The sequence below is a fragment of the Drosophila teissieri genome, chromosome 2L, assembly GCF_016746235.2.
Source record: "Drosophila teissieri strain GT53w chromosome 2L, Prin_Dtei_1.1, whole genome shotgun sequence".
Taxonomy (NCBI): domain Eukaryota; kingdom Metazoa; phylum Arthropoda; class Insecta; order Diptera; family Drosophilidae; genus Drosophila; species Drosophila teissieri.
Genome location: NC_053029.1, coordinates 11,131,937 through 11,151,983, shown reverse-complemented (window position 1 = coordinate 11,151,983; position 20,047 = coordinate 11,131,937). Strand labels below are relative to the sequence as shown.

The window sequence follows — 20,047 nt, the reverse complement described above, 5'->3', positions numbered from 1 at the left end:
AAGTCAAAGAGATTCCTTAAAGGAATCTGTAATTTATATATTATATTATCAGAGGGTTTTTTTTCTTATTATATACATTGTAAAGTTGAATTAGCATGTTGTCTCCAAACTGCATTATTCAGAGGACATTTTCATTATGAAAAGTATTTTATTGGCATCAGAAATAAGAACAAATCTTTCAAGAAATCACCAAATAGCCTGCGACTTCAAACTTAATAACTTTTCTAATAGTGTAGCTTGTGGGCGGGGCATCATTTGCATTTGTGACTGCGAATTGCGAATGCGAAAATTTAAAGTTTTCCCGATAAGAGGGTTGTAAAAGTACAAAAAGCGGGAAGCCTTGGAGTTGCTGCTGCAAAAAATGGCGACGTTTGCGAGGAAAGCGACATGAAAAGGGCGGCAGACAAAGGACGAAGACGCAGGCAGCAAACAAGAAAAATCGCTGCCGGCTTCTTGGACGGGGAAAATTCGTCGGGGGGCGGGGGTGATGGGAAAAGTGAAGGATGTAAATGGGGGGTGGGGCAGAACTTTACTTATACGACTTTTTCGCATTGTAGAGCGCGCGGCATTTGCCAGAAGGTGCCAACACATTTTATTGTTGTACTCTAAGCGATGAGGGTATCTCGAAAGTTGTGGAACAATAATTCGATGGAACATTCTTTATAAACAGGTTTATGTGTTATAGAATTATATATAAAATAGGTTTCTAAAAAATATCTAAAAAGTTTGCCTGCCTTCTAGACGATTCTCTTGCTTAAAATCACGTCCTTTTTATTTACTAAATAATTGATAAATTTCAAACTTAAAACAAAAATCTTTTTGAAAGTATACACTCTTCTAAAAAAATATGTTTGCTCTTTAGAAAAAGATTGCTATTTGTATTGCAAACAGTTTTGAAGTAATTCTGGACCCGATATGGCTGGGTTCGATTTTGTTTATCTGTACGGAGGGTTCTTCAGTCAACTACAAAAGATTGCAGTATTTATTGAGGGGAGTGCAAACACATTTGCCTGACTTTTCCACATACTTACCCCTCAAAGGGATGCTTTACTCAACCTTTCCCCCTTTAGGCAGGCAGGGTATACAAACTTCAGTTCTGCAAAGTTCTGCTCTCCTTTTCGTGTTTTATTGTTCGACGATTCGCCGCCGCCCCGCACGTTTCCATCATCTGTTTTTGGGGCAAAGGCGCGGGGGTGCCACGTTTAGATGTACGACACACATTGGATGGGTGTATCGCACATGTCTCTATCTATAAAACGTCAACTTTATTTGCCCGACAACTGAGGCAAACAACGTTCCAGCCAAATGGCAGGAACAGCACGGACCATGGTCCTCCATAGAGCGACTCCAACTCCATGGAGCATCCCCCGTTTCGCATTCATTGGATGTCCCACCCAGTTAGCAATAAAACCAGCTGTCAATTTGTTTATATTATAAAAAATAATTAGTCTGTATTCAGCGCCGAAGTCGACGACTCCATCATAGATGTATGTTTGAATGTATCGTACGAGTATATGTACGTAGGTTGGATTTTCCAGGTTGCACATTGCAATTTGGGTTTGGTTGAAAGAATTTTGGGTTGTGAGTGCGGGGGCGTTTTTGGGATTGTGGGATTGTGGGCTTGTGGGCTTTTGGTGATTATGTTTTTAATTTAAAGCATACGAGAGCGGGTTTCGTGGGTGATTAACTACGCTGGATAAGTGGAATAATAATTGTACGAAATATGTATGGATAATGCAATATAATTAGTGTGTTTGCATGGCTTAGACATTTCGCTTTGTTTATATGTTATGCTGATGACGCTGACTAAAAAGGCAATGAAGGAATGTCGATAATTATAATTATAGTTTGATGATCGAATCGAAACGAACAAAATGCGGCACAAAATTTTAGCTATTCCCGGATGGCAAACACAATTCGTTGCATACCCCCGGGCGTCTTTCATTTTGCTTGCATTCATTATGTTTTGTATAATATGTTTGTTACGTTATTTATATAGAATATGCAATAGGTTTCCTTAAAATCCTCCATCGATTCGCCGTCCTTATAGTATATGTATCTCTGATAAATATATAATTTATTTATTTTATTTTTTGTTGAATTTTTCATATGCTTTCGTTTGGTTTCATTTCATTTTATTTTCATTTTGTTCGTTTTTCGTTTTGTAACATAGTTTATTTAGGCAAAAATGGCAACAAAATTGTATGTTTAACATTTGTCTACTGTGCAAAAACCGTTTCGCTTTATAGTCATTGGTTCTTGTCGCTCTTTTTCATGATTAGTAGTAGATGTGTATAACTTTAGCTAACTAACAATTAATTTAAACATTTTGTAACTTATAATTGGCAATAAATCGTTTGAATAAGCAAACATTCAACATTTAGCATACTTGATCTTAAATCGACTGCCCGAACAGATAACCCAAACTAAACAATAAATAGCTATATGATATATGTATGTATATTGAGTGTGTATATAAATACGTTTGCGTGTATATATAGTGTATGTATATAGATGTATCTCTGCATTGTAAAGTCATAGTGATTGTAGCCTGATTATGTTAATAATATATTTATGTTCAATATTTATATTATAGATACAATAGTGATAGTCGAGACTTCTTTTTCGCAAACTTTGGGTACACCATCCCATCCTGGGATCCTTGGCCTCCAAATTTGAAATGTGTTCCTCGACTATCCATCATTATGCTAGCTGGCAACTTAAGATATTTAAAGCCCCGTTTGAACTTATGCGTGTATTTAGTGAGTGAGTGAGTGATTGATTCGATTGATTTATAGCGTATTCAGTGGGTCGCGTAGGTGTAAGACAGTAGAAAGGCAAAACTTAAAATTGTATAAGAGGTGATATTTCAAAGATATGGTTTAGCCAAGAGTAAGTGATGCTTTTGTAAAATGCACATTCGGCAAAAATAAATACAGATGGGTCTAAAGATATGTGTACCTTACTTTATCGCAAAACCGTTGATACTTCATAATTTCATTTAAAGGAGCTCTAAACTGCCTTACACATGCCGCGAGGTCCACTGATCTTATTATGAGTTATTTAGGTAATTGGGTTAGTTATTAGATTACTTTAAAATTGCATGATTTCTTTTCCACTGGTTGGTTTCTTCGCGTCGTATATTTGTTTTGGTTTTTGTGTTTGGTTTTTGGTTTTTTGTTGTGGCAGCCGTCGCCTAGTAAAAGTTAATCAGTCGCTATCAAAGATCCTCTATCCTTAAACCTCAACCTAGTCGTGTTTTCCTAAAACTGTATGATATTTTCCTTTTTGGTATGCGTTGTTTGCTTGTCTATGTTTGGCCATTTTGAATGCTGGACTAGCTCGGTTCTTTGCGTGGTTTTTTGGTGGGCGTTTTGGACTTGGATGCGGTGGCTTGTCGCTAGTTGCTCTCTAAAAATCGCTGATCTCACCCTCAGTCTCTGGATAAGTGCAGGAAAAGGGAGTCAAGAGCCAGTTGCAGAGGCCTTTATTGTTGCCAGCCTGATCCTGTCGATGTCGCTTCTTGTGGCACTGCCTCTGATAATTTCCGATGCCCGCCGATGTGACTGCTCCCGTTCCTGAGACGGTGATGCGATGCCGCTGACCCTTGGACATGCCGGACGCGAAGCTACTCTCATCCGAATCCCGCACGGTGGCCACACTGTGATAGCCACTCTCCGCCCTTCGGGATATGCCCGAGTGCTTGGAAGTCCTCGGAGTGGAGTTGGAATCGTGACCACTGTCGTAGGCCTCGGAGCTGGTATTCAGGGGCAGCAGGGGAAGTCGCGATTGGGCAGCCAGGGGCAGGATATTCGTGATCTCGTTCAGCTTGTGCTGTGCATCCTCCAGAGAGTTTCTCTTGCCCACCGCCGCCGCCATGGATTTCTCATCCAGTTCGCAAATATCATCGTGCTGTGGGGTAAATCTCTTCTCTCCCTTCTGCAGATTGGGATCGGAGGCGCCGTCTGGCTGGCGGAGTAGAGCATAATCATCCATCCCTGCTATCTCCATGATGCCGTTCAAGCTGGGCAGTGAGCCTTGACTTGGACTGTGCGACGGTTGCTTTGGCGGACTGGGGGTCAATCTGTAGGCTGGTTCGCTGCAAACGCTACTCTGGCCAACATTGAAGTGATACACGGGCTCACTGAACACACTTCCAATATCGGTACGGAAAAGGGCGGCGGAGGGCGTGACCTCGGCCATGGCCAGTTGGGAGGTGAAGATCTCATGCAGGCGAGCCAGCTGATCAAATTGTTGTCTGGCAATGATAAAATATACAAAGGACACAGAAATAGTATAATTAAAAAGTCTATCTTTAAGCACCGAAACTTTAGATCTGTCTGCTACACAAGTTTTCAAGTTTTTAAGTACTCTTAACTTTATTTACTTTCCAGAAGTACTTCAACTCACCTTGCTCTTTCGCCGCACTCGCTGAAGGATTCACAGGCCATGTTGAAGCTGGCCACGAAGGAGATGTTGTCGCAGTGACTCAGAGCTGATAGCGGATGTGCACTGGGATCGTGATCCCGATCTCTGGACATGGTCCTGGCAATCTCCTCCTCTGTGACTTGCAGCCCACAATCAATACTCCGCTGGGATGGATGATGCGAGGATGACGCTCGACTGGCCACCAGTTCAGCCTCATGAAGCTGTTCCCTGGACACATGCCGCGAGAGCATCCGGTGCAGGTTATCCTGTGAGATGTCCCTGGAGCCGAGGGGATCATCCAGCAGTGGAAGAGCAGGGGGAACCTCTGAGGGACCGCTGTCCTCGTCCTCGTCGCCATCCGGTGGAGCAGGATCCAGGAGGGGTAAACTCTCGAAGCACGGCTGATTGAGATCCAAGGAGGGTTCCGGATTGAAAGCAGGTCTGTCTGGTAGATCCAGCGATTTCTGCTTCAGCTGCGAGAGTTTCCAGTGCAGAGCAGTGGGGGAATTACTGGCGGACACTGTACTTTGGAAGACTTGCGTTGTCTGATTCTCCACCCACTGTCGAATCATGGTCTTCTTGTGGGCATCCATAAACCCGTAGCCCTGCGCCTGACTGCCACCGGCTGCTGGAAGATTGCCGGCTGTCAGGGATCTGCAGGACTGCGACTTGGGACCATCCCCCCAGGTTTCGCATTGCTTCACATGATTACCCTCCCTCATCAGATGACGAGCTTCCGCCACCTTGGCCCTGGACACTCGCGGTCCATCGATCCACTGCTCTTCCGTTATTTTCCGCATTCCCGCCTCCAGCTGCTCGAGAGCCGCTCCCGGATGGGCTCTTCGCATGGGCGATCCCTTCGGCGAGGGCACCATCGAACCCTTGGACACCATGTGCCGTGGTATCGGTATCGGCGAACCCATGGCCTGCACTTGTGGCTGCTCGTGGGCAATCGTTGGGGAGGAGCAGGCTCCCGCTCCCGCCTGACGCTTTAAGCTGCCCGTGTGGCTTCCCGGCAGCTTTTTAGCTGCAATTGGAAAGAAAATAAATATGAGGAATATAACTAAACATGTAAAATGACTTTGATGGTAGAAATACATAGGTTAAGTGCACCAAACATTCTGGCAAAATAAATTATGCCGCATGGAAACTGTCAGATTATCTTTTATACAAGGTAAGTGTTTTACCTTTTTCCGCTGCCAGGGCTTTTTTCATCATCATGGGACTGTTGGAGGCTGACTTCGAGAGGGGTTTCTCCAGCCCACTCCCCTTGAGGGCTTTGCTCATCACCCCGCGATTATCCCCCGCAGTCAGCGATGGCAGATATACGGGCGGATGTTCCCCATCCGTGGCATCGTCATTGGGTCCCATGTAGATGACAGTGTAGGCGGAGATTTCCGAACTGGAGGGATCCGCACCCGATCCCGCTGAGGAGCCATTGCCGCCGAGTCCCTGGGCCAAGCCCACAGCCAAGGGCATGGGAACACGATGTTTCCTGCGACGCAGGCGATGAATTCGGGATGCGATTTGAATGGTGGAGAGGGCATCCTGGTAGCTCTGCTCCGGTCGCACATGGGCCACAATGGCCACATGGCAGGTGATGGGGGCCAGGCAGTCCTTGAGCAGCGGGGTCAGCGGGTGGTCCTTGTGTGGGGGATGCCTCTGGCCGGATAGTATCGCCAGCAGTATGTTGCCGATCCCCGACAGCGGCAGTCCCCCGCTGCGATTCGCACACCCGCCCAGGTCGATGATATGTAAACGGCTCCGGCCGCCAGCCACTGCACAGAGAGAAAATATTGACAGCAAGTGTTCGCATCAATTTAAAGTTCCATCTTATTTAATAAACTTTTAACAAAAATAGTTTATCAATTTGTCAATTTTGGTTTTGAGTCAACACTCGTAAAAATCAGTTGATATAATACATATGCATAACTGCTATTTCGTTCCATTTCTCCCTGTGTTTGCATAAAAGGCAAGTGGGTGGGAGTGGGTTTAAATGGGGGTGGCGTTGGGTGTTGGAGTGGAGGAAATGCGACACTTTAATGGCGCTGCCGTCTAGTGGTAGTGAAGCATTTAGCGGGCCACTTGAGTGGCAGCAGCAACAAAAGTGGCAGCAACAAAAGCAATAGCAGGGAAAAGTGAACGCTTTGCAAGCCGAAGAATGAAATACACTAGCTTAGTAGTAAAATGTTTCACAACCTTTCTGACAATTTTTAGTCTAAGTTAGTAGAAGCTAAGTGAAGTTGAGTTTATACAGGGTATGAAAATAGTGTTCAAAAATATTTGAATAAATAGACTAAAGATACAATTTCTGCCATTTTCCCCTTGCGGATAGATATTAAAGTTATGCTAGCTGCACTGTAACTATGCAATACATTGTAGCTGCTGCCATATTTTATGATTTTTACAAGCTTTACTGCTCCAGAACTTACACTAACAGGGCAGGGCAACAACAATGTGTCGGACACTTACCACCTCCCTTGCGGGACAGGCTGTACTGGTAGACGTGCAGCGTGAATATGAGGGCGGACTCCAAGGGGGCGGCGGCACATCCAGTACTCCCAGATGCCGTGGAACCGGAACTTTTTAAGCGTCCGGCGAGCGCAGAGTCGAGAAAGAGGGCCGCACGCTCGGCGGTGGGTGCACGTAGTTCCGTTGGACCGCCAAGGAAGTCGTCACGCAAATAAATCCCCGGGGAGTCGTCAGATTCTGTGTAGCCGTAGTCGGAGCCAGGAGTTCCAGTATTGAGACCGAAAAAAACAGAAGAACACAAGAAGCGGGGAGTGAATGAAAAGGGCATTAGGTTTTATGTGGGAATAAACGCCGTATTCTACGGGGATAAGGCGGGGGTGCTGTTCCGTTGATGATAAGAAGGTGGGGGAGTGGGGCTGCCCAGGTTAAGTTTATTCAAATTGGGCCAGTTACGACCCCGACCCGCCCCAGTCATCATCATCATTGTTTGGCCCAGGGGCAACATTACGCCACGCCACGCCCCCTGCACCCGCCCACAGCGGAGCCATTTATTCTGCCGCCAATTCTGCCCGCTGGCATCTAACAGGTGGACCAGTTGCCAGCGCTAACTGCCCAAAATTAAAGGAAAAGGCCAAGTTAAGCAAAGATCCGTTAAAGAAGGCAACTAGAAGCAAGCACACCCGAACAATATTAGCTAGTTAATTAAGTTAACTTTTCATCTCGATTAGCTAAGAAACTTAAATATTGTATATACATACATATATGTATGGCTTGATTATGCTTTTTAAAAAAGTTAATTATTTATGTATATTTCTACTTATAGTACAAAATCCTTGTTAAGCTGAAGGCTCATATTTTAAGACCTTATTGTTTATTTTACTGACTGTTTGTGCGGCAATAAAAGTATCTTCAAGTGTGCAGTAAAGTTATAAATGCAAAAACATTCATTTAGCCCGTAAAAATCAAATAAAATCCTAAGGACAATTATTTCTTGCAAAGGAAGGACTGCGTTCAGCTTTTAATAAATAGTGGCACAGTTAGTAGTTGACCTGGAAGCGTTGTGCCATGGACCCGCGATCCTGGTCAAAGGCCACTGCTGTCTGCCATATGCTTACCGGCTGCATGCGAGATGAGCAAATCCTGCGAGAGCGCATCCGGCTTGGTGGCACTGACGCCCACGGCACTGACCCGCACCGAGAAGCGCGCTCCGCTCTTCTGCCGCCTCTCCTGGATGCCCTTGTACAGCCAGGCGATGGCGCAGGGGGCTGCTCCCAGGGAACACGCCCCCCCACTGCCACTGCCACTCCCACTCCCACTCCCACCACCACCGCCCAGCTCGCCCAACACCGTTTGGGCCTGGCCGGTGGCAGGATATCCCATGGCCAGCAGGCAGCCATCGGAGCCTTCGAGCACGGCGGGTATCACTTCGCTCAGCGCCGATGCACACACATCCGCCTGGAATATACGATGCACAGAGAGAAAAATGTTAAAATATTGATCAATTTCGATTCGGAACTTAATTTGTAATATATTTGGGTGTATAATATTTTCAAAAAGTTTATAAAATATAAGTTTAGTTATATACATTTAAACATTTACAAAATGACTACAATCACCAATCGTTTTTCTTACTGTTTATAGCAAGCGAATAGGTGTGGAGTGGCGGTCAGTGGGTGGTGGCTAACAGGGCATACTAATGGGCTCTCTTTAATGGCTGGAATTGGGTTCGATTGCGGGGTTAATTCGATTGCTGATTAGATCCGATGGGGCAGGACAATGCGCGTATGTGTTAATTCTATTGGGGGTATTTCTTTCGTTCGGTCTGAGGGATTGCCTTATGAGTGATTGCACTTCGAGGGTCATAAATCTTGGAAACGAACTTGGCTTGCTATGAATTATGAAGATTGATTGCGGTATTTTGCGGTGACTTGTTATATTCTGGAATTACTAACACCTCTTTTGTAATCTCTTAACAAGTTAAATGGCAAGGTTTCGAGACAAAATCGAGACATTTTCTGTTTGCGCAATTTATTCATATAACGCACAGATGTGTGCCTTTGTTATTTTTTCGCTACTCACAAAAGGATTCCCACGGTCAATTTAACTTTTGTAATTGCAACTCAATATTTGCGTTAGGGAAATTTTTCTGAAGGCAAATAACATCGCGAGAAGTCTGGAAAGTTTTGTTGATTTAAAAAGGAAAGTACACTGGCAAAGTGTTAACTCTCAGCTGGCGGAAGTTTTTTAGATTTATGTACATAACGAATGGTTTTATTGTCAATATTGTATTTAACAGTATATTAGCTGGGCTTCTTGTTTGTTTATCAAGAATTAATAGCTGTTAATATGGTTTATTTGCCACATAAATGATACTTTGTGTCAACAGTAACCAAACAAATATTTAGATTACTTGGTAACGGTTGCCGTTGTTTAACTTTTAACAAAATTATCTATTTACCTTTAAGTAAAAGTAACCAAATGATATGATTTATAATAATATTGATTCTATCAATGGACCTACTTAAAATAAGAACGATGCACTTTTTAACAACATTTTTTTTACACGATTTTTAAAATGCTTAAACTTAATTAATTTTGTAATAATTATATATTTCAGCCTTATTGGAAGTTTATTAAGAAAAATTCGTTTCTATCTATAAACTGATTGTTTTTTTAAGATTTTTTCATATATTTTTGACATCTAAATTTATAGATGATTTAGCTAAATGGAATCGACATCCATGAGTGAATGTGCACTTTTTTCAGATTTCCACTAAGCTCATAATTTAACCAGGCGAAACTCACCTGCTTATCCTCCGCGGTGAAGAGGTTATCGAATGCAAACATTTTGGGGGCGGCCACCATGGGTGCCCGTTCCTGGGCAGCCTGGGGCGGTGGACACGCGGTTCTCGGATCGGTGAGCGTGACCTGTCGCTTCTTCTTGTCCAAGGCCATAAAGTCCGGCTCCGTTCCGCCGGAGTTCCTGTCCCGGTCCGCCACCCGCAGCATGACCTTCACCTTGCCCACTCCGTAGCACTCCCGGCTACTCAGGCGGCGGATGAGAGTTGGTGGCATCGGCGGCGGGGCCCGCTGCAGTGCACCACAGAAGCCACCGTTGCGGGGCATGTTTGACGTACTGGTGGCCATGGTTCCTTGACTATTGGTCGCCACAGTTGGCGGTGGAAGTTTATTGCTGGAAGCACTTGCGTTTCCTTTTGGGGAAACGAATAAAATTGGGAGTTAATAAGTGGCCCAAATCCTGGCTTTTGTTTTATGTCGGGGATCTTAAAATGCAATCGTCACTCCCCATAAACTTTGTTTGTTTTCGGGGGTTTTATGGCTCCTTAAATAGTTGCCGGGCCTGTCATAAATTGCGATTTCGGTTCGGGCCGATGGGCATAAGTTATTTGGTCCTGGAACAGAGAGAAGGGTCCTTGCCCTTCGGTAATGGCCATAACACTTTCGCTTTATGGTTATGGGCCATCTGTTTATTGGGCATATGCTTCACTGTACTATCATCACTATCACGCTCGCACTGTCACTGTCACTAAGCTCGTGTTTTATTCACTTGTAGCATCTTGTGCATAAAATCAAATTTATGTTGAATTTGCTTGGGCTTTTATGGTGGGAAATTATGCGCTTCGTTGTCTAGTGTCTAGTGTTCTTTTGGGACAGTCGTATTTCACATCGGTTTAATTCTATTTGAAAAGTTTATGTACACGCTTTGGAGTTCCTTTCGGCTATTAAAAGTTTTAAGCCCAGACTTTTAACAATTTTCAGTTCTTTGTTGGTGCTATAAAGTGTTTGCAGGTTTTGCATTCTATTACCTAGAACAGTAGGACTTTGTTATTGTATGGTAATTATTTAATAACTTTTTTATGTTTTCATTTAAAATCGGTTATATGTATTCAATTGTAGTTTTGCTTTGAATACCTTAAATTAAAACTTGTTATATATATTTCTTTCATGTTTATCTTGTTCTACATCTTTATTTTCTTTATTATTGAGTTTAATTTAGTTATTATTTCAGTTCTCTGAGGAACCGCCTTAATGTCTTTGAAATGTTCCTTTGGGATGCTTTTTCTTAGGCGTGTCACTCAAACTCAGATGTGCGTTTCCCCTCGAAATGGCATGCTTTTGGGGCATGCTTCTTATCAAGCTTGATATGTTTTATATCGTTGAAATTATTAACTTTACTCGTTGTGCTCAACTTCATTTTTGAGATATTCATGCAAATTCCATGGGATTTCTTCCTTTTTTAGTCAGTCCTTGTCAGTCGCGAGCCGTGACATTTCTTCAATGCCTTCATTATTATTTCAATTTGACTGGGGAAACGTGACGTTTTTGCATCGTCTTTCATTAATATTGTCCCCCGATTGCCAGTCCTACTTCTCCATCCATTCCTCATCCCATCCACGCTGGCCTCTTCTGTATTGCCATTCCATTGCCATTCCCTTTGAATGACAGGCAACAACTTCGGGTCGGTTCAACTTCATTTTTCAGGCTACGCGCACCTGCCAACTGGAGGGAACTTCTTTGGTCTTCGGTAGCTTTTCCATTCTTTTCTATGGGTTTGTCCCTTATTTTCTTTTGCCTGCCCGGTTGGAGTTCGCTTTTTATTGGAGGACTGGCGTCGTCCACCTTTTGAGTTTTAGCTTTGGCTTTTCACACATATCGATTGGCAATGCCTTCTAATTGTACACGACGCACAATAGGGGAGTCTAGCTGAAGTCAGGGGTTAAGAGTCCTGCGGGTTAGTGGGGGGTTAAGGGATTTCCCTTTTGGCACAACACACACACACACACACAAGCACACAAACACACTAGCACGCAAACACACACGAAACAGGAACAAACACAAACCCTTTTTTTATGACTGGCAATTTCTCGCTGTTGATTTCATCTTTGGCTCAACTCCGTCGACTTTCCGAATTGCCTTGATTTCCTCGCACATGATTTATATACTTTATCCAACACACTGGGATTTTCCCCGATTCTCAGCGAGCTTTGTTGTTTTTCTCTTGTGTTGGCTTGTCACTTCAGCGAATAATAAATAAAAATCCCGCCAGGCGCGAAAGCCAAACGCGTGCCGATTGCGTTGGCATTACAATGGCAACTGAAGTCGGGTTTTTTGGTTTCCATTTCGGTTTCGGTTTTGGTCTTCGGTCTGAGCCTGAATTTCCCAAAAGTTTTCCGCCTCTCTTTGGCGCAGGCGTGCCAGAAGAAAGAGCGAATCGCGTGTGGTAACGCCACATTTCTGACCCCAAGGGTGGTCGTACTTTCACTCTTTCACTCTCTTCCGGAAAATCTCTTTCCTTCGGCCAACGACAGCGGCTTTTGAGGCTCAGGTAAACAAAATCAGCGAGGCTAAAACAAAAGAAACAGCTTAAATGATGTTTATATTGTAGACGTCAAAATGCTCACTGGCCAGGAACATCAAAATAGAGTGATACCTCGTCTTTACTATAAAGTGTTCGTGGTCAGGCGATTTTTATAAACTATTAATTATCACTTCTTAATCTTAAAACAATAAACATACGGTTTTCCGAGTATAAACTAAAAAACATGAGGCCTAGATGTTTCACTATTTATAGGTTCATTGTTACATTTTTTAGGCACTTTTTAGTACGTTTTTAGCTTAATAAAAAGATTACAAATATCTGTTTATACATTTTTAAAATAGTTTCATATGGCGAGTTCCCAATAAATACGTTGTATAAACAATAATAAGGTTATAATTACACATAGATTGCAATCCGTAGCTATTACTACCTCTGCGATGCAATAGTGCAGATACAATATACCTTTTTTCTGCGTGAGTACCTGGAATAAAAGGAATGCGAACACGGTGATAGTTGAGCTGCTGGAGCGTCACTTAAGTGCCGCTTGGAGTTTCTGCTGATGGAGGGGGCTTTTTCAGGCGGGGGCGGAATGGGCGTGGGGTGATGATGGGGCTTTTCGTGGATGGGTGGGTGAGTGGTGAATGGTGAGTGGAAGGGGGGTCCAAATGCAAACGATGTGTTTTTAAGTTCGCTTACATTTGGCAGGCTCGTGAAGGAGCTGTTGAGTGTGTGTTCGGGTTTAAAAGCATGTGTGCACGGGAATGGAAGGGGTTTGTCCGGATTTACCTTTACCTTTATTTTCCCTTATTTTGTTTCTTTTTTAACCAAGTGGACAACGGTAACGGCTCAATTAAAGTGGACCTGGCTGATTGTTATTAAGGTGGCTGCAGGAGAACGACTGTAATCCAATCCGCTTTAAGGTGTTTCGCTACTAATTATCATAAAACTTGAGGGAAATTCCGCGGAAATGGGTTTTCCGCATCGAGCAAATCAAATTGTATGCAATGCAGGCGCCAAAGAAAATAAAACGCAAACAAACAAACAAAACAAAGCTCAAGTTCGGTGAATGGAGATAAACAGTTTGGTGCGCACTTTCGTACAGTTTGGGAGCCAGTTTGCGGCGCCATCTGGCGGGCGTGCATAAGGTGGCAACGCCACAGGCGTTATAGTTTGAATCTGGAGAGCTAAACTTGCATTCAATGTACGAAAACGTTACGTAGACTTAACTTGAAAAAACAAAAAATATTTTTATAAGCTACAACAGTGTGAGTTTTTTCTGCTTAAATTATTTATTAATTTAATTACATGCCCACTTCAAGTTTTATACAAAAAAGTTCGTTTTTCTCACAAACGACTTCTGGCTTGCCATTATAATAACAATAATTATCTTTAAAGAAAAAATGCAAATTATTTTTATCGTAAGCTGGAAATAGTCAGTATTTTATTTGTCCAGTATGTATTTATAAATTCTTATCAACAATATTGCTGTACCCTTCGGACGGCAGCCATTCAGGAATTCACATTCAGTGTTTTGTAAACGTTCGTCTCCAGAGGTTCAATTTGCTAAGCATGTTCCAGCTGAAGGCTCTGCTATATTACGCAACTATTGCAATAGTTCTGAATGCATCCCCGTCAGGATCAGAGGACCCCGGTCGTTTCGTGTGCCGATTGCAGGATCCTCCCAATCAATGCGGTGAATTCTGCCTCACCGCACTGATGCCGCTAATCGATCACATTTCCAAGCACCAGGAGCAGTGGAAAACATGCAACCTTGACAATAACCTAACCAAGGCTAAGCTGGAAGAAATACAGGGCCGTCAGACGGATATTCGGAAACAGATTGAAAGCCAGGAGACATCGCTTACGAAAGCGTGGAAGAAGATCATTGCGGAGGACATCGGGAACAGGATCAATGGGGTGGAAAGCAAACAACTCAAGATGGAGGGTCAGCTATCTGGCATACAGGAAGCCTTGACTAGTATACAAAATGATCTTAGACGATTGAGAATTTCACAACGATTCAAGCTAATCGGGTCGAGATATTTGTACATCGAAAACAACGTTAAAGCAAACTGGACCACTGCTTTAAGCGCATGTAAGCAAATGGGAGGTAGTCTCGCCTCAATATTAAACAAAGACGACTTTGATGCTATCGTTTCACAACTGAACGAAAGTGAAAGCTATAAGATTGGCATTAACGATCAGGCGGCAAAGTACGATTTCATATCTGTGTCCTCCGGAAAGAAAGCACCTTTTCTGAAATGGAAACCGGGGGAGCCCAGATACAACCATGAAGATCAGCGTTGCGTTACTATACATAACGGTGGCATGTGGGTTGATGGCTGTACTGCTGAACACAAGTTCATTTGCGAGGCAGATGATAATACATTATAAACACAAATATATAAGTCGTTATATTGCTTATATAATTCTATATATATTTATACATACGAGTATGCTTTGATTTGCAATGCGGAAAAATACAAAAATATATCCATTTTGTAAAGATAATTCGTTAAACTTTTATTTAGCCATTGATGTTTTGTGTTTTTTAACATTATATACTTGAGTATTATTCTAATCTTCATTTTTTTTGTTGCTTTTCGAGTGTTTCGCACATTCTATTTAATGACAAATCGTGTGCGAAAAGTGCAATATGAAATTGGTGTAAATTGCCTACTTGAAAATGCGCTTCTGATGAAAATCATTTACCACGTCGTATATATCGTTAATCGGTATCAGGATCGATATCTCTATCGATAACTAAGGCTAGCTCGCAGTGAGTGTATCGAGTGTTTTGTGTGAGTGTATAACGCATCGTTCGCTTAAAGATCTAAACTTAAGACTAAACAAACAATTTGAAACAAACAGCCTAGATGGAAAACATACTTCTCGTACATCAGGTAGAAACAACTTCAGAGGTAAGAATTACTCATTTCCAGGAGTAATACCTATTTGAGCTGGGGGAATGGGGGATATTCGTTGCTTGGTAAACTTTGTCACGCGTTAAGGTCGTTGAAACAGAAAATAATACAATACACATAAGATATGCAGTTTGCCATGAGTTGGGTTGAGATAAGCAAATCGGAATTCGGATTCGGATTGGACAGGATCGCTTAGTGGGATGGTGCCCCATACGGGCTGCTGGGAGCAGAGGGTGCGGGCGGGGCAGCTGGTGCTCCGTACTCGGGTGCTGGAGGCGCCACACTGTTGGGATAGGGTCCGGTCTCCTCCTTCTGGGTCTTGTAGCGGATGAAGTACACCTCCGGCTTGCTGGGCTGGGTGGGAGCTGGCGTTGGGATGATGATCTCCGGCTGCTCCTCCGGCTTCTTGACTAGCACGTACACCAGGGTCTTCTCCTCGTTCTGTGGGAACTGTGGGATTACAGGGGCGGTCGGGGCAGGTGGAGATGGCGCCTTGATGAACACGATCTTGTAGTGCTTCTGCGGGGGTGGCACGTACAGGGGTTTCCTGGTAAAAACATTTGAAAATTTATTTATTAAAGCCATAGAATACTTAGGTAATTTAAACGTCTTTTAAAGTACTTTGGTTTTTAAGTTCAATGTATTTCCAGCTTAGGTGCAGGACTTACGCTTCCGGCTTAAATCAATTTGCATACCGAATACCGAATTTCGAATTGCAGGTGGCCAGGGTTTAATGGCTTTCCACACTTCCTATAACCTTGCATTTTTCAACGAACAAATACCGAGAGGCGGGAGAAAGGAGTTTCTCTTGGAGGGGCATGCAAATGGCATGCCCATAAATGGTGACCTCCCGAAACTGGTGACCTCCCGACAATGGTGGACCCACTGCAGCTGCCTGTCAGTTTTGCTAATCAGATGATGTTGATGACTATTGTGACGATGACAGCGATTGTCACAACAACCGCCTCGAGACGAGGGTTTACATAAAGCTCCCTATGGTAATCGCGTTCCTGTCCCTCTGCGTCTGATAATTTGCTTGGAAATGGTACTGAGATATACATAAACAAGTGCTGCGGCTGTGGCGAGCTTAGGTAACGCTTTAGTCACGGTTTGGCGGTCTGCAAAGCCATATCATTCCCCTCTCGGGGTAATTAACATTGCTTCCAACTCCAATTGAAAACAGGCAGGCAGAAGACGACAGAAAACATTGTATCAGCGAGAAGAGAGGAAAGTTGGATGGCTTTCGTTTTCGCGGGTATTAAATAATGTTACTCCTCCATTAAAGCGACCCCCTAAATACCCTGGAAATGAGGCAACAGCTGTGGAAAAGGGCCCTGAGCTGGATTAGATGATTGCCGGCTGGTCTTGCTGGTCTTGCAACATTTGTCTACTTATTATCTTTGGGAGTTGGCGGCACTGGGTGGCTTACGCCGATGAATTGTGAGAGAATCTGCATAAGTGCCGTGGATTATATGCTCATAACACAACAATGTGTTTTTCCCCCCATTTTTTGCCAATCTTAAGTGGAACAAGACAAATAAAGCGAGATCGTTTGTAACCGCTCCCAATCACGCGAGTCGAAACAAAAGTGGGATGGATAAGGGGTGTGACTAATTCGAAATGATTTCGTAGGAATGGAAAATACATATTGTACGACTTATCAAAAGAAATTCTCTATTGCTTCCGGACCACTAGAAAGAACTTTAAATTGTGTAGAGTGCCTTCTATTCTGAGACAATTAAGCAAATATCCATAATTTTACTCATACGAAAACTCTTAAGCAAGGATCTTTTCTGATCATACTGAATGTGTCTGAAATAACATCTTAGGTGAAAGTATCTTTAAAGTTTAAGGGATGATCATCTAAAGTATCCAAATTGTAACCTAACATGTACATATATATTTTGTTGAGAAATTTGGGGTTGAACGCAGTTTAACCATTTTACTCACGATTCTGTGATCTTATGTCTTATCCTAAAGGATCACTGATCCTGGTACTCACCTGGGTGCCTGGTATTCCGGCTCTGGTGGGGGAACGTGGACGTAGACGTGCTTGTGGACCACCGGCGCCTGCTGGGGGGGTCCATACTGGGGCGCAGGGGCGCCGTAGCCCCCGCTGGGTCCACTGGGCTGGTAGCTGCTGGAGGGGGGCGCACTGTACGAGTCACGAGGCGGCTCTGGACGAGCGGCGACCAGGGCAGCTAGGCCCAAGAGGACCACTAACTGCGGACGAGAACGGAGGAGAACACAGCATTAAGCGAGGTCCATCACGGTCACTTGGTTGGTTTTCGGATTTTGGATTTTGGTTTTTGGTCACATGATCATACCACACAACTGGACTGCATTTTCGGGCGGCTTAGTTCGGCTATATCCGTTTCGAGTTTTGTCACTGCTCCAGGTGCTCCTAGGTGCTACTGGCTGTCGATTACTCTGGTAATGTGGTGCTGCTTCGACGCGGAACCTCTTACTGCATGCCACAACGATTGTTGCAGTTTCTTTTATAGCGGCGCAGCGCGTGAAATAAAAATTAAGTAAAATTCAAGACGACGATCAAGACCGCTGCTGCTACAGTCGCCGCAGTCGCCTCAGCTGCCTCAGCTGCTGCCTCAGTCGACGGAGCAGTCGGCCAAGTCGGCAAAGTTGGCTGAGCAGTTGGCAAAGAGCGGCAGCAGCATGTAGCCATGAAGAAATTGAAATGTTTAAGCCAAGTCCAAAGTTTGGCCAGTCATGATCTGGTGGGGAAACAGAGGCTGCACCTCCTGGCTGCGATGCAAACGGCGACCGCGAAGCCAACCGAAACTGCAACGTCTGCTGACCATTTCTTGGCTTTTGGTTTTCCTCCTTCGATTAACTGCTTCTTTTTCGTGGTTTTTCGAGCATGCGGTCGACTGTTTTTGTTTTTTGTTTTTGGGCCAACTAGGATTATTTTCAAGGGGAAAATAAGGAACCTGAAAGGTGCAGTGCATGTACAATTAAGCTTGAGGCAGCAAGGCCATCAAATAGGTTTTTATGGATGTATGGTTGTTATTTCTGAAGTCACTCAGCTGCTGGAATACACAACAGTTTTTATTTTAAGGGTCCATTATTTTCAAGGGAAACAATAAAAGGTTTCTTCAAGTAACCTCAGTTGAAACGACTTCTGTTTAAGCTAAGAATATTTGAAACCTCCTTTTTGACAGTTCACTTATGAATACAATTTTATAGAAATAAATAAAAATAAATAATAATTGGCCAGCCAAAGTAAAAGATTATTTAAATTAAAATCCATACAATTCATTTTATTTAAGTCCATCAAAGTTGTATTTAATTAAACGTTCTCTTGAATTTGTTCTTTTTAACTCAATAAGTATTTTGTCCATTTATTATAATAATATTTAGTTTACCTGTCGATCTAAATTTACTACCACTAAGTAAGGAATTGTATACTATCTTTTCAAAATAGATTTCCTAGTTTAGATAGCAATTTTTTATGAGTTTTGGGTTTTTTTCCTACAGATCATTTATAATATTTGTGTGGATTTACCACAGAGTATAACTCCTTCGAACTGATTGCCAAAGAAACAAGGTTTTTCCTGAAATCTCTGATTTTTGTTATATGTATCGTGTCATTATTATATATAGGTGGCTTATGTGTGTAAATTGTTATTTTGGTCATTTGGAGGATCCAATCGCAGTGGACTCGTAACCAAGTCTGGACTCTGGATCGGATCGTGTGGCACGATTCACTTTCAATTTCAATGGATGTGGATTCACTCTCATTTGGCCCGCTGTCTTGGGGAATGGGTTGGCATAGTATGGTATGGTATGGTACAGTATGGTTTGGTATGGGATAAGATGGGATGGGATGGGGGTAAGCATTGTTTTGTGCTCTGGAGTGGGACTGAGTCTGGTGTTGGTTTTATTTCATTTCTTCATGCTCTTTCGGCCTTTTGTTAGCCAGCTTCTTTCGGTCTTTCGTTTTTTTGGGTTGTCTGCTGTGTCTTGTCTTGACTTGGCCTGGCTTGTTGTTATTATTATTGTTACTGTTATTGTTTTACTGGTTATGTTGCTTTTGTAATTGCTGTCCGCGTTTTGGCCACGAAGCTTCATAATGAGCTTCACGCTCTTGTTGGGTCGACCCATCTGCACAGGCATTTTATTTAATTTTTCTCCTCATTTTTGTTTGGTGTTTGTTTTTGCAATATTTTGAATTTCTTCAATTTGTTTTAGTGTTGTTTTTGGGTTGTTTTTCTTATTTAATAATTTACGCCCCGGCCATGACAATTTGCGTTAGAGAAGAGTGATGGATAAAATTATGATTGGCAAAATGTTTTGCAACTTTTCCATGGCTCATAGCCCCCAAAAGCAATAGCTAGCTTTTTCCCTGATTTATGCGCATAATCTATAAATGGCAATCAGCATTTTGCATCAGTTGCAGGCGATCCTTGGCCGCATTTTGGGGCCACTCCTGCTCAATTGCTGCCGGAATTTTACTTTATGAAATGCCATAATCAGTGACCAGTGGCGCCAAGCGGAGGACGACACCGTAGACCGTACACCGTAGACATGGAACAGAGTAAGATACCCAGCAGCGGTATTGCAACTGCAACTTGCAACAGTTGAGAGTCACAAGTGGAGAGTCACAGAGTCACAGAGCCAGAGCCAGAGCCAGAGACTGTCATTTTCCTCGATGGCATCTTTATATGCCGTTAGCCAAATGGCAGGTTGTGTTGATTTTGTTGTTCATCTTCGGCGGCTGCACTTGCTCCCCTGTCCACGGATTGCATTTCCTTAATTTTCCACGCTCATCTTTCACATTCAAAACCATCGTCATCATCATCATTCGTTGGTCGCGGTAAAATATGCTGCATTCACGAAGTTGGAACAGGTGCAGGTTCATTCA

At 43.2% G+C, this 20,047-nt stretch overlaps 3 protein-coding genes across 3 annotated transcripts; 1 reads left to right on the top strand and 2 right to left on the bottom strand.

Moving 5' to 3' along the window:
* Positions 1-3,307: 3,307 nt before the first annotated feature.
* Positions 3,308-11,858, bottom strand: LOC122626648 (kinesin-like protein CG14535). Its single transcript, XM_043806978.1, has 7 exons — positions 11,763-11,858; positions 9,706-10,112; positions 8,016-8,355; positions 6,901-7,137; positions 5,616-6,206; positions 4,411-5,455; positions 3,308-4,258 (listed from the first exon to the last, which is right to left on the bottom strand). The coding sequence occupies exons 2-7, from the start codon at positions 10,045-10,047 to the stop codon at positions 3,412-3,414; spliced, it is 3,402 nt and encodes a 1,133-aa protein (XP_043662913.1). The 5' UTR covers positions 10,048-10,112; positions 11,763-11,858; the 3' UTR covers positions 3,308-3,411.
* A 1,928-nt stretch (positions 11,859-13,786) lies between these two features.
* On the top strand, positions 13,787-14,712 carry LOC122626375 (accessory gland protein Acp29AB). Its single transcript, XM_043806618.1, has one exon. It carries the CDS (start codon positions 13,811-13,813, stop codon positions 14,633-14,635), a length of 825 nt encoding a protein of 274 aa, XP_043662553.1. The 5' UTR covers positions 13,787-13,810; the 3' UTR covers positions 14,636-14,712.
* A 645-nt stretch (positions 14,713-15,357) lies between these two features.
* Positions 15,358-17,618, bottom strand: LOC122626385 (extensin). The gene is made up of 3 exons (XM_043806628.1): positions 17,493-17,618; positions 17,168-17,388; positions 15,358-15,712 (listed from the first exon to the last, which is right to left on the bottom strand). The coding sequence occupies exons 1-3, from the start codon at positions 17,508-17,510 to the stop codon at positions 15,358-15,360; spliced, it is 594 nt and encodes a 197-aa protein (XP_043662563.1). The 5' UTR covers positions 17,511-17,618.
* Positions 17,619-20,047: the final 2,429 nt, after the last annotated feature.

Bases quoted from the DNA above. Each gene is read 5' to 3' on its own strand.
- LOC122626648 (XM_043806978.1), bottom strand. From the start codon at position 10,047: ATGGCCACCAGTACGTCAAACATGCCCCGCAACGGTGGCTTCTGTGGT. The intron at 8,356-9,705 runs GTGAGTTTCGCC...CGTATATTCCAG, and splicing joins TCACCGCGGAGGATAAGCAG to GCGGATGTGTGTGCATCGGC. The intron at 4,259-4,410 runs GTGAGTTGAAGT...TATCATTGCCAG, and splicing joins GAGTGCGGCGAAAGAGCAAG to ACAACAATTTGATCAGCTGG.
- LOC122626375 (XM_043806618.1), top strand. From the start codon at position 13,811: ATGTTCCAGCTGAAGGCTCTGCTATATTACGCAACTATTGCAATAGTT.
- LOC122626385 (XM_043806628.1), bottom strand. The intron at 15,713-17,167 runs GTGAGTACCAGG...TGTTTTTACCAG, and splicing joins CCGGAATACCAGGCACCCAG to GAAACCCCTGTACGTGCCAC.